Source organism: Lygodium microphyllum, chromosome 4, assembly GCF_053477565.2.
Source record: "Lygodium microphyllum isolate KBCC chromosome 4, Lygodium_microphyllum_v1.1.10, whole genome shotgun sequence".
Taxonomy (NCBI): domain Eukaryota; kingdom Viridiplantae; phylum Streptophyta; class Polypodiopsida; order Schizaeales; family Lygodiaceae; genus Lygodium; species Lygodium microphyllum.
The window spans coordinates 22,758,544-22,771,905 of NC_141138.1; the positions used below are offsets into that span (position 1 = coordinate 22,758,544).

The 13,362-nt window shown below is 40.0% G+C and overlaps 1 protein-coding gene across 2 annotated transcripts; it reads left to right on the forward strand.

Annotated features, from left to right (window-relative positions):
• Positions 1-763: 763 nt before the first annotated feature.
• On the forward strand, positions 764-8,385 carry LOC148036878 (structural maintenance of chromosomes protein 2-1-like). Of its 2 annotated transcripts, XM_087675798.1 has the most exons (21): positions 766-1,381; positions 2,008-2,688; positions 2,795-2,938; positions 3,080-3,370; positions 3,523-3,708; positions 3,907-4,071; positions 4,165-4,224; positions 4,374-4,436; positions 4,526-4,617; positions 4,728-4,824; positions 4,959-5,075; positions 5,347-5,565; positions 5,635-5,775; positions 5,865-6,032; positions 6,121-6,305; positions 6,418-6,511; positions 6,671-6,759; positions 6,836-7,061; positions 7,245-7,319; positions 7,473-7,621; positions 7,720-8,385. In XM_087675798.1, the coding sequence occupies exons 1-21, from the start codon at positions 1,064-1,066 to the stop codon at positions 7,751-7,753; spliced, it is 3,594 nt and encodes a 1,197-aa protein (XP_087531924.1). In that variant the 5' UTR covers positions 766-1,063; the 3' UTR covers positions 7,754-8,385. The 2 variants fall into 2 exon arrangements, 1 of the variants encoding a protein (XP_087531924.1); XR_015690525.1 differs by lacking the exons at positions 7,473-7,621; positions 7,720-8,385 and having other exon boundaries at positions 764-1,381; positions 6,822-7,061.
• The last annotated feature ends 4,977 nt before the right edge of the window (positions 8,386-13,362 follow it).

Below are 13,362 nucleotides of genomic sequence, written 5' to 3' on the forward strand. Positions count from 1 at the left end.
ATTTTTGGGCATTAGTCTGGTTTGGGTGAAATTGCGAATGGAATGCTATTTGAGCATCGTTAATTTAAACATTACCTAGTTGTTTTTTGTTGTGCAAGCCAAGTTAACGTTTACCACCTTGGTGGCTTGGAGGTAGTTGATAGCGAAGGAAATAACATGTCGTATCTGCTTTGTAGTCAATATAATATGAAATTGATAATTTGAGTTGCTCCAACCCTTGGAATGGTTTGGCCAGTATCATGACCACCATAACGTGATATCCGTTTTAAAAGAAAGGCGAAGGAGATAATTTGTTGAGTATATTTGTCTTACAGTCGACAGCATATGAATTTGAAAAACCAATAGTTGGCCTGGATATTTGTAGAAGCCCTTGCCATAGCTAGTCTCGAAGACTGGTGCTAAAAGGAAGTTGCCCTAATCCTTGGAATGGGCTAGGCCATTGCCATGGCCACCATAATATAGTATCCTATTCTAAAGTTATACATGATGTTTGGAATGATTGTGTTTGGGCTTTATCTCAATTGTTATCCCAATTGTTACACCCTAAGAATAAGGTATGGGTCATGAGATAGCATCTCAATCCGAGTTTTGGACTCCTTGTTTTAATGTGGTGCAATTCGGTAGATTTTTATTAAAGTGTGGGACATCACCCATAACCCTAAAGTGAGGCATTCCATCCCTTAGGACAATGCATCATAAAGTCGCTTAGATGTGAGGGATTGGATTGGAGATGTTCGAGAACACACCCACCCACCCCGGTCCCCAACCATCCGAGCTGCTGCTCGAATTCGGACTCTTGACTACCTACGGATTTCTCACACAGTCATCAGGCGCATCCTACCGACCCGGTTTCCGCTCGTTGCTAATACACTCTCCTTTTCTATTTTCAACAAAAAAGAAAAAAGTGCAAACGTTTGTTTCGAACTGGCATTTCCCGCTCATTTGACTCTCTCTCGCTGTCTGTCTCTCTTATCGGTCTGTCTCCTCTCTCGAGCGCCTGATATGCGAAGGCCTCGTGGCAGGAACACACCATAGCCATCTCGCCATCATCATCCTCACCATCATGCACATCAAAGAGATCTCGTTGGAGGGATTCAAGTCGTACGCCACGCGCACCGTGGTGCCAGGCTTCGATCCCTTCTTCAACGCCATTACGGGCCTCAACGGCTCTGGCAAGTCCAACATCCTCGACTCCATCTGCTTCGTGCTCGGCATCACCAACCTCCAGCAGGTCCGCGCCAGCAACCTTCAGGAGCTCGTGTACAAGCAAGGCCAAGCTGGCGTCACCAAGGCCACTGTCTCCATCGTCTTCGACAACTCTGACAGAAGCCGCAGTCCCATCGGATACGAAGAGTGCAGCGAAATCACTGTTACTCGCCAGGTTTGCTCCTCTCCCACTTAATTAATTGTCTCCAATGATGCGAATTTGGTCACTGAGTACCTCGGACCTTGCGAGTTTTTCCATCAATTTAGAACCACTTGCTCGAAAATTTCCCTGAAGTCAGTTTTCCTGCTGAATTCGTCCATTGATCCATTGAGGAATCGCTCGAACAAAGTTGTTCGGCCAAACTTACGAAAATCTAGTGCTTGAAACTCTGCTTTGGGTAAAATCAATCTAATTGCGCACACTCTGAATTCTGTGGCAGCAAAATCCCGGTGGCCATTGTCTGAAGACAGCCTTGCATGCATGTTCAAGCAGTTCTTGTATGTTGTTAATTTTCCCTGTTTCTGCCAAAATCCTTGATGTGAATTCCATGGGTTATTATTACTAGCATTCTTCAGGTACTCCATCACATTCTGTTAACAAGTTGCCGGAGAGTATTTGGCATAGCAAAAAGTCGTTCAAGCAAGACTTTACATGTATACTTGGCCATGCTGTTCGTTTCTGTGAAACAAGCCTTGTATGGTAGACAGTGTTATTGTATTGGCCCTGCGATTGAAAAGTCATTTGTTATGCAAACCAATTTCCAATAAGGTCTGGTCTAATGAGCTGTATGGTTATTGCAGATAGTAGTGGGTGGAAGGAACAAGTACCTAATCAATGGCCATCTTGCTCAACCAACTCGGGCTCAAAATCTTTTTCATTCAGTCCAGCTCAATGTTAATAATCCACACTTCCTCATCATGCAAGGACGTATTACAAAAGTTTTAAATATGAAGCCCCCAGAGATTCTATCAATGTTAGAAGAGGCAGCAGGAACAAGAATGTATGAGATGAAAAAAGATGCAGCATTAAAGACTCTACAGAAGAAGCAGACGAAGGTGGATGAGATTGACAATGTCCTTGGTCAAGAAATCCTTCCAGCACTGGAAAAACTCAGGAAAGAACGGGCTCAATACATGCAATGGGCCAATGGCAATGCAGAGCTTGACAGGCTGAGAAGATTCTGTATTGCATTTGAGTATTTTGAAGCTGAAAAAGTCAAAGCTGCTGCTTTGAATGATGTGGAGCAGCTAAGATCGAAGATAAGTGATCTTCATGCCAAGGTTACAGAGTTGGATAATGGTATTGCAGAAAAGGAGAAGAATATATCAGAACTTACATTGGAGAAAGAAAGACGGATGGGTAGTGACCTGAAGGAGTTAGCCGAAACAGTTGATAAACTGTCAAATGTAATGGTTAAGGAAACATCGACATACTCCAACCAGAAGGACACACTTAAGGCAGAAAAAACTGCTCTTGCTAAAGTAAGCTAGTTGGATGTTTGTAATCATGCAAGATTTTCCAGTTTTTGTGACCAGACAATTGCAAAGCAATGCTGACCTATGGTTCTCCGTTTCTCTGAATATAAAGCTCAGCAAGAGCATTAAGGATGTGGAGGCTTCTTTTGAGGAAAAGGGAAATGCAATCCAAGCATCAGATGATGATGCAAAAGAATTGAAAGAAAAGGTGGAGAGCTTGACATCATCACTTGCTGAACTTGAAAAAGAGTATCAGGTAGCATGCTTTTTCTTTTAATTGAAAGGGCTTGTGTATACTTCTGTGCATGTGCCACACACATGGAGCACACATGTGCATGCCTGTGCCATGCAGTAACTCTTAGTTCCAAGAGTCAAACACTTCTATCTTGTCATGTAGGGTGTACAAGCTGGTAAAAGTGGTGGCAATGAGGAAAAAAGTCTTGCTGATCAGCTAGGTGATGCAAAGGCTGCTGTTGGCAAGGCAAGCACAGAAGCAAAGCAGATTAGAACCAAAATTCAGCTTTGGGAGAAAGAAGTGAAGGAAAAAAGGAAACAGCTTGCATCAAAGAAGGAAGAGGCCAATGCTATTGAGAAAGAGCTTCGATCCAGGAAAGCTGAACTTGAAAAGATTCAAACTGCTTTGGCAAATCTATCATTTGAGGAAGGGAGAATGGAATCTTTGGAAAAGGTAGAACTTGGCTGGTCAGCGTGCTGGTCTCTAACTCTTCTAAAGTCCATAAAAATGTGATTGTCATAGTTTGTCTTGATAATCTTTTTTTGCTAATGCAAGTAAGCAATAAGTTAGGCACCAACCCATGTAACTAACTGGCATTAGAACAGGATCACAGAAAGGAAACAGAGGTGGTGCGCAGTTTGAAGGCTGAAGTAAATGAGCTTGCAGCTCAGCTTGGAAATATACAATTCACATACAACGATCCTGTAAAGAATTTTGATCGTTCCAAGGTGAAAGGTGTAGTGGCTCGGTTGATACATGTCAAGGACATCACAGCCGTGACTGCTCTGGAGGTGTGATATTGTGCATTGTTGTTCAATGCATATTACCTTGCTCTCTCTTCAAATTAATCAATCAAGTTTTATGCTTGGTGATGAGCTGCTATTTAGTATTGGTGCTGTCTTATGTCCTAAACGAATAGTAATGACAGCAGTTGGTCTCTATAGTTTGATTTTATGTTGATGTCTCTCTTGTTCTAACCTTGTCCACAGGTAGCTGCTGGAGGGAAACTATACAACGTTGTTGTTGATTCTGAGCAGACTGGGAAGATGTTGCTTGAGAAGGGTGGTCTGCGCAGACGAGTAACTATTATTCCTCTGAACAAAATCCAGAGCAACACTATTCCATCAAAAGTCCAAGAAACAGCTATGAGAGTGGTTTGTCCATGTTTACCGTTATACATCAAAATTAACGTCGACCAACAATAATGGCTTTTATCTAATTGACAAGGCTCAAAATGTTTTCCCCAGGTTGGACGAGGTAATGTAAAGCCTGCTATTTCTCTCATTGGATATGATGAGGAGTTGAAGGTTAGCAAGTGTCTCGTGTTTTTCTTGTTGTTTTTTTCAGGAAAACAGTCATGCATGGCTTTCGCTGGGCAAGCTGCAAGTGAGGAGTCCAAGGAGCATGGATTGAATATCTCATGTCTAATGCTTATCCTTGATACTTAATGATGCAGGAAGCCATGGCATACGTTTTTGGAAACACCTTTGTTTGCAGCGATACAAATGCAGCTAGACAGGTTCTTATCTTATGTGAAATCATATTGACAAGGCTAAATATTGAATTGAAAATTTTGTAATTAGCATGTTTTTCTTTTATGTTCAAAAGGTTACATTTCACAAAGACATCAGGACTCCTAGCGTTTCCTTGGAAGGGGACATTTTTGATCCTAGAGGCTTGCTCACTGGTGGTGCTCGAAAGTAAGCGCAATAAATATCCAATGCTGGGTTATACAGGAAAAATAAGTTGCAATTATGAATTCCAATATAACTTGGTATTTTGTTGGATCGACTCTCTTGCATTCAATCAGGGAGAGTGGCGAGTTGCTTAAGCGCCTCAACCGTTTATCAGAAGCAGAAGCAGAGTTGGCTGAACATCGAGAACATCTGTTAAGGATTGAAGCTGAGGTAGGATCTTTTCCTTGTTCTTGTTTGTCGCTACATTCTCATGGGATCTTGAATAATGGCCTTGTACTCCTTTTCTGGACTAAGACAAGGACATTGTCATTGCCATTTGGATTTTGATCCGTTCATTGTTGCAGATTGCCAGTTTGCTGCCAATTCAAAAGAAGTATAACCACCTTAAGTCTCAGCTTGAATTAAAAACATATGACTTGACTCTGTTTGAAGAAAGAGCCAAGGAATGTGAGCATCACAAGGTCTGTACTGTTGCTGCATTGTTTATGTGTACCATGTCACTCTATTTAGGATATCAACTCCAGTAGAACAGCTACAAGATCAGTTCTTTGGGAGGTTTGTCAGGCATCACTGGTAGCTAGCTGTAGGATATGTGCTTGATAATTAACCATGGTATGAGGCTTGATGTATTAGAGGGAAATTTATACATCCTGGCAGCAGAATGCATCTTGCTTTTTCATTGCACAGTTGCAATTTAAGTCAGAGCTTTGACTGCGATATGCTGTTTGGCAGTTGAATGAGTCAGTGATGCAGTTGGAATCAGACCTTAAAACTGCCATGGCAGAGGCAAAAGAGAAGGAGGAATTACACAAGACTTGCTCTGAGAGAGTAACTTCCTTAGAGCAAGCACTGAAAGAACATGGTCGAGATCGTGAGAAGAGGCTCTCAGCTTTGGAAAAACAGATCAAATCAATGAAACAACAACTTGATGTATCTGGCAAAGAATTGAAGGTAAGTACTTGTATGTGTTCTCTTGATATACGTAGAGTGATAGAGTTTCTTATGGTTTTAGTTCTACAGGGGTTTCAAGGAGCTAAAGAGCGATTAATTATGGAAAGGGAGGCCCTATCTCAAGAAAAGCTCTCACTAGAAGCACAACATTCAGCGAACCAGAACCAGATAAAAAGCCTTGAAGAATCATTGGAGAAGCTTGCTTTACAGGTAGATGATAAATGGTCTATTAATCCTCGGCATTGTAACCTGAAGATGCATTTTTTAATTCTTTTGAACACCTGTAATTGGCTCCACAGGTTGATGCTATCAAGCAAGAGTACAAGAAGGCTGAGGAGGAGCTTCGTCAAGGACGCGCAATGATTAAGGAGTGTGACAGCAGTATAAGCGTGCTTGTAAAAGCTCAGAATAAGCTGCAACAGGAACGGACTGATTTACAAGTGGAAATAAGGAAAATGGACAATGAGGTGAATTGGAGCTCATGTATTTCATTTTATTACTAGAGAATAGTCCCGATTTGCAAAGGGTCTATGATGCAATTGTATATATTTTCAGGCTAGAAGAATGGACTCTGATCAGAAGGAGTGTACAAGGTTAGTGGAAAAACTGTTGGAGAAGCACAAATGGATTGTGACAGAGAGGCACATGTTTGGAAAACAAGGAACAGACTATGACTTCTCAACTCGTGATCCTCAATCAGCAAGAGCTGAACTCGATGCCAAACAGACCGAGCAAAGCAAGTAAGAATGGCCTGTAAATTTGTGTCCTTTCACCCCTCATGAAAGGAGGATGACAGGGAAGTCTTTCATCAAGTCTTAACTAACAATGGCAGTTTCCTTGATCACATTTCAGTCTTGAGAAACGAGTCAACAAGAAGGTCATTACAATGTTCGAGAAGGCGGAGGATGAATACAATGATCTCATGTCCAAGAAGCGTATTATTGAGGTGCTTGTTTTTAATATAGTAGACAAACACAAACAGGATAGCGAACACATGAATAGTCTGTATTATACTGCTGATGTGTAGCTATCTCTTGATACAATTGTTTAACTGAATGGCATGCATCCCTGTACCCTGCTCATGTGTATTTGGTTTGCTGATTAGAATGACAAATCAAAGATACATAAGGTTATATTTGAGCTTGATGAAAAGAAGAAAGAGACTCTGAAGGTCACCTGGCAAAAGGTTAACAAGTAAGTATTCTCATTTCTGCCATGGTGGTCCTTTGGATTGTGGTCACTTTTATCAGTGTCAGTCTGCATGTACCAGGGATTTTGGTTCTATCTTCTCCACTTTGTTACCTGGAACCATGGCAAAACTTGTACCACCAGAAGGGGGTGATTTTATGGATGGACTGGAGGTTCGGGTTGCCTTTGGCAGCATATGGAAACAATCCTTGTCTGAACTGAGTGGAGGGCAGAGATCTTTGCTTGCACTCTCTCTGATCCTTGCTCTGCTTCTTTTCAAGCCAGCACCTTTGTATATTCTTGACGAGGTATGGCAATTACTGCTACAGTTGAAGAAAATAGACATTGAAAAGTTTAATGGTCCTGGGAATGAAGTCCTCAATCTTGTAGAGAGTGGAGGGGCGTAGACGACTTTCTTTTTACTTTCTCTGATACAAAGCTGGGTGTAATGAGTAAGGAAGGAATTGTCTAAGTAAAGCTTCTATGAGCAGGTGGATGCTGCCTTGGACCTCAGCCACACACAGAATATTGGTCGCATGATCAAAGCTCACTTTCCTCATTCTCAGGTGAGGGGCGCTCTGCATTGTTCATGTGTCATGGGAAAGAGGCTTCTGTAAGGTCCATGTGCAATGAGAATATTACGTTAAGGCCTCAGCATTTTCCCGGTAATAACCATCCCACAGTCTGTAATATCTAGTCTGTTTGTTGATTTGTTTCAGTTCATAGTGGTGTCACTAAAGGAAGGCATGTTCAACAATGCCAACGTGATATTTAGAACAAAGTTTGTGGATGGGGTGTCTACTGTCACGAGAACTGTCCCTTCTTCCGCTAAGCAGCAGGGGAGGAAGGCCGGTCTAACTCCTGAAAGGTAAAGTTTTCAACTCTCCCCATGCAGTCAATGATCCATCTCATCGATCAGACTCACGGTCATCAGGTGCTCATTCACAATGGTCTTCTGGCTTGCAGGAGAGCACCTTTCAAGGAGAACATGGTCAAGTAGGTTGCTCAGTGATCTTCGCTTGTGATTTCCTCAAGCCTCTGTACCATGGTTGGGTAGATTGCTCAGAAGACTTCCTCTCTTGGGGTTTCCTCAGACCGCTGTATCATACATAATACCCATATATATATATTTCCAGGTTCTAGCAAGAGAACCTGCCACGAATGTCCGGAGGGATTGGACCCCTCGATGATTAGAGACTAATCTCTTCCATCCGACTCGTTCTCTCGCCCCCGACTTTATTCTTAAGCGTCACAAAAGAATAAGGTGGTAAAATCGCAAGGGCATGCCAAAAAGGGGTTGAAATGGTCAGGAATTCAGAATGTTGTACTGGAGAACTTATGCGGTGTTGGAATTATCGTAATTACAACATTATAGCATGATTTATGGTCGTAAAAGTGTTATTGCGCGCGATTACAAACTTTGTACCCCGATTTAGAATGTGTTCTTGCAATTGTGACCCCATGTGCGATTTTGGGAGTACATGCGAGCGGCAAAGCTAAAATTGATAATTCCTGCAAGTCTATAACACAACTTGAAACCCCTCTTTGTCACTTCCTCAGCCTCCTTAGAAAAGAGAACAAATTGACACGAACAAGTTGGAGTGTAAATCTATTTGTAACAAAACCTTTTTTACAATAGAAAGATAGAACTCACTAAGGTTGGTTTTGAAATCATTGCATGTTGCAACAGCATTAGAAATTGGCCTAATTACTGGTGTTTGGAAGGCTTTTAAAATTGTATGATATGTAAAGATTGGAAGTTTGAGAAGAAAATTAAGATAAGGATCGCACATTGAGAAGAGATCACATTTTGCAATGAGTTGCACCTACGAACATGAAAGCACTCTTGGGAAGGGCATTGTAAGCAAGGGGATGATGAGGGGGTTTTTAACTTCTTAGTAAAGTATGTTCAAAGTCTTTAAGAGACATCAAAAGTAGTCAAAGAAAGGTAGGCAAATGGAGTAAAAAAGAGTGCATATGTTCAATCTAGGGCACAAACTTTGGCCATGGATATGTAGTCAATTATGCTTGCAAGCCTTATATTCACTTTCAAAGTGAGTGTACAAGAGTTTGATAGGAAAGTATGTTTCAAACAATGAAAGGAAAGTGGATCTCAATAAGCAACATTTTTCTAATAAAAAAATTTGCTTCTAATTGAGAAAGGGTGATTTTGAAGTCATAAATATGAATAGTTGTTTTTGCTTAGTTGAGACAACAATAGAACAATGACTTTTGATTTGGTTATTAATTTAGTTATGGACTCCTTTTGTTAGAGGTTTCTTTTTCATGGGGATAGTTTCCTTCAATAATGAATTCTCAAAGTAGTTTATTAGTATATTTTAGGTCCATTTGTGTATTGGTATCTTTCAAGTTTGTATTTTAGGTCCATTTGTATATTGGTATCTTTCGAGTTTATTAATAGAGGCTTGTGTCAAACTTTGGTTGTACCTAAGGTGTTTAGAAAGTGGGTTCTCTTGCTCTATAGGGTTTAAAGGGAAGTTGCTACCTTCTCACTAGATGATGTTTCGAGGTTAGAATGTCATGCTTGGGTCTTTTCTAGTTACATATGGTCTTTGAAGTTGAGGTTTGAGCAATTGTGATTGGTCTCGATAAAGTTCTTTACATTCCCCCTCTTTATTGCTATCCCAAAGTAGAATGAGGACATGTATCCTTTGGGATGATCGGGAGGAGCTTAATAAAGTTGATACTAAGAAATCGAAGGAAAAATAAAATGTTTGATATGAGAGATATTAGAAGAGACAACCATAGATTGAGAAAGAACAAGGAGGCAAGATATTTGAATGACCCCATGGCTACAAGTGTTTATGAATGTTTATGTCACTAGGTAAACATTGTGCATGGATTGGGTGCCCAACAAAATTACCTTTCTTTCATGGAATGTTTGAGTTCTTTGGCTCGATGAAAGGTGAGTGGTGCTTTTGAATTTGTTGAGAAGGGTTAAGCATGTTATTGTTGGGTTGCAAGAAACTAAAATCAGTACTGGTTGGTTGCTAGATATGGATTGCTTTGGCTATATTTCTTTCAAAAATGTGCAATTTGAAGGACTTCATACGGATAAGAACTTAATGTGGATGTGGTTGACAATTTCACCCAAACTTGTGTGGTAGTCTAGATGAACTTGAAAGTTGAGATTACATCATAACTTGGTACCCCTTAAGGGGCATTGAGTAAATGCAATAGGTAATGTTTGAGTCCAAAGGAGAAGTGCATAGGCATAGGCAAGATTATTTGATGATGAGGGTGGGTGGGGCACAAAGAGAGAGAGAGAGAGAGAGAGAGAGAGAGAGAGAGAGAGAGAGAGAGAGAGAGAGAGAGAGAGAGAGAGAGAGAGAGAGAGAGAGAGAGAGAGAGAGAGAGAGAGAGAGAGAGAGAGAGAGAGAGAGAGAGAGAGAGAGAGAGAGAGAGAGAGAGTGTGTGTGTGTGTGTGATTTGTAAGTTTTTGGGCAATGGCTTGGAGGGCTCATAGGTGGAAATTGGTATCTTAAAAATCTCATTAATAGAATTGGTGTCCTATAAATCTCATTAACAAAAATGTTCTTCAGGTTTTTCAAGTATTACCAAAATATTTTAAACACCTTAGACTAATATTTACTGTGAATATTGTGAAATTTTATATTTATACATCTCATAGTAGCTTATAGATGCATATTTATAAGTGACTATGATATATATGGTTCCCTTCCTCCCAACCTCCCCATTCTCAAAGGTTTTGTACATCAAATAAACCTATAAACTATTTTATGGTTTGTTGCAATCTCAAGGAGTCTACTCAATTTAACAATGATATTGAATAAAAGGAAAGTACAATCAATTTTCTATTTGTAAGTATGCTTGCAACCAAAGAGGCTTGGGGAGGTCAAGCATAGGAGGGCCTTGCACAACCCAAGTTGTATGTTGCTTGCCTAAAAGGGAGTGTATATATTCAAGCTATGCCATAAACTTTGGCCATGGATATGTGGTTAATTATGCTTGAAAACCTTATTTTCATATTCAAAGTGGGTGCATAAGGGTTTCTTAGGAAAGTATGTTTCAACCAATGAAAATGAAAGTGGATCTCAATAAGCAACATTTTTTTATTTAGAAGATTTGCTTGCTAATTGAGAAAATGTAATTTTGAAGTCATAGATATGGGTTGTTTTTGCTTGGTTGAGGTAACAATATAATAAGGACATTTGATTTGGCTATTAATTGGGTTATGGACTCCTTTTGTCAAAGGTATTATCATTTTGTGGTTGTTGGCATTTATTTATTTTTCATCGAGATAGTTTTTTTCGATAATGAATTCTCAAGGTAGTTTCTTAGTACATTTTAGGTTCATTGTTTCTTTCAAGTTTGTTGGTAGAGGTTTCTATCAAGCTTCAGATGTGCCTTAGATGTTGAGGAATTGGGTTCTCTCTTATTCTATAAGGGTTAAAAGGAACTTGGCCCATAGCATATCTTGGTTTGCTTGCAATGTATAAATGTGTAGCCATGGTGTGTGAAGTAAATATAGAGTGGCATAGGCATAGGTACCTTTATCCATAATAACCTTTCACTTAGAGGCAATTGTGTCTTGAGTGAGAAGAGAACAATAAAAAAGTGACAAAGTAAAATAGGACGAGGAATGGATGGCATCTCATCCTATGCTCATCATCTTTCTAAGAAAGGCAAAATGTTCTACTAAGAGACTTTTTGATGCCAGGAGGCATATTCCGCGGTGGATTCTGTGAGACCATGGTGAATTTCGTGAGGTTTTGTTGTGGATTTCATAAAACTATATTTATTTGCCAGGGCTCGTATACAAGGTGGATTCCTTGTGCGAGAAGTTGATAGGGACGCTTGTCCTTTTCGAACGTCAAGTTGATTTAATGTGCACGTGGGCGATTCCACAAAATACATATTTAAATTAATGGACGTTTATGAGTTGAGTGAACTTGTATTAAATTAAGGTTAGGACAGAGTTCCAACCTATTTATTTATTCTATAGTTGAAGACTGTTAAGTATTCACTTTTGTTGGTTTAATTTTATTATTTTCTAACAATTGTGAATGCTTCAGTTGATGTGTAGAGCATGCGGTGGTAGTGTTCGGAAGCACTGGGCGATAGTGTGTATTCAAATTACCTAGAAAAAATTATTATTTTTGATGGACGTGCATCTTATCATTAAAGGTATGACGCTAATATTTATTTAGGTGCGCTTATTTATTGAAGCACTTGACAAATATTTATTATTTTGTATGCGCATGGGCGTACGGTTTAAATATTTTATTATGGGACATTGTGTTTGGGCACAGCCTGACTTTTGGGCCGTCCAACTGCTTTATTCTTTATTTGGACAAAAGTAGACACAAAAGCTAGAGCATGCTTATTGTAAAATCGGCCTATTTTTTAGCTTTGAGATGAATAAATTTATAAATACATGCCTTGTGAAACGCTCACACAAGGCATGGGGGGAGATTGTACCCAATTTGTCTTTTTGCCTCATGTCATGCAAATCTTCTTTCTTGCTTTTTGAGCTTAAGTAGAGTTCTTTGTTCTTGGGGACCTTTTGGCGCTTGTTACGTACGTATCCAACATCCGATTTGCGCACCAGTGGCATCAGAGCGAAGCTGAGATCAAGTGCTTCCAATCGCTTATCATCTTGCCCGAAGGCGAAGCTCTTGGAACGAACGGGCTCTACAGTCGTCAATACCAGCGTGTTCTTGACAGTGAAAAACCCCTTGCTGTGCTGTTGGATTGCGAAGGACCACTCTCCATTCGGGAAGTTCATTTATCAAATAATTTTTTTCTCAGAGATTAGAAAACTTTCATTAGTCAATTGGGTTATAAAGCTTAATAACCTTTATAATAAAGCTTAAGCTCTCCAAATCCAATCGTCTGAGGTGGGAGGATGTACTCCACGACGTTGGCATCATCTAGGACATGCCATCGTCCTGTCATTAAAAAATTGGATTCCTTAAAGCTTTTTATATAAAGCTTAAGTTTTTTAAGCTTTACAAAGGCTTTAAAAATTTAAGCTTAATTCTCTTCCTTAGCGGGCATTCACACCGAGCTTACCCTGAACTACCATCGAAAGCCTCAGCAAACCCATGTTCATACCTGCACTCTAACAGAGCCAATTTCCAGCAAATAGATTGGACAGTCTACACGGATGAAGTATTCGTTGGAAGAAGGACTTCATTAATTTTCGTACTCGTAAAAAGAAGAAAGATCGCAAAAAGCCACAAAAAAAAGGAGCAAGCCTTGTAAACCCAACTTTGAGCTACGCTCATCCCGCTAACAAGATTTCGAGTGCGTGAGGTTGTTTGAGATTTTGCAAGGTGTCCAATCAAAATATGGAAGATTTGATGGCCGAAGGTGATTTACCAAAAATAAAGGTGGAGCAAAAATTGGACCTAATTATGATGCAGCTTCAAGAGGAACGAAGAGCACGTCAAACTTTGCGAGCTTAACTGGCTAGCCTCTTCAGCGATCTACTGTCAATCAAGATGGACCACAACCCAAAGATGTTATACGACATACGATCAATGCGACACTCGAAGCACAATCTATCAGGAAAGAAGGCAAGATATGTAAAAGAAATTTCATATTCTGTACTTTTAATGGGCT

What these genes read in the sequence shown, in the direction of transcription:
- LOC148036878 (XM_087675798.1), top strand. Translation starts at nt 1,064, where the DNA reads ATGCACATCAAAGAGATCTCGTTGGAGGGATTCAAGTCGTACGCCACG. An exon ending in ATACAAATGCAGCTAGACAG is followed by an intron (nt 4,437 to 4,525) that starts GTTCTTATCTTA and finishes TATGTTCAAAAG; the next exon opens with GTTACATTTCACAAAGACAT. An exon ending in TGGAGAAGCTTGCTTTACAG is followed by an intron (nt 5,776 to 5,864) that starts GTAGATGATAAA and finishes TTGGCTCCACAG; the next exon opens with GTTGATGCTATCAAGCAAGA.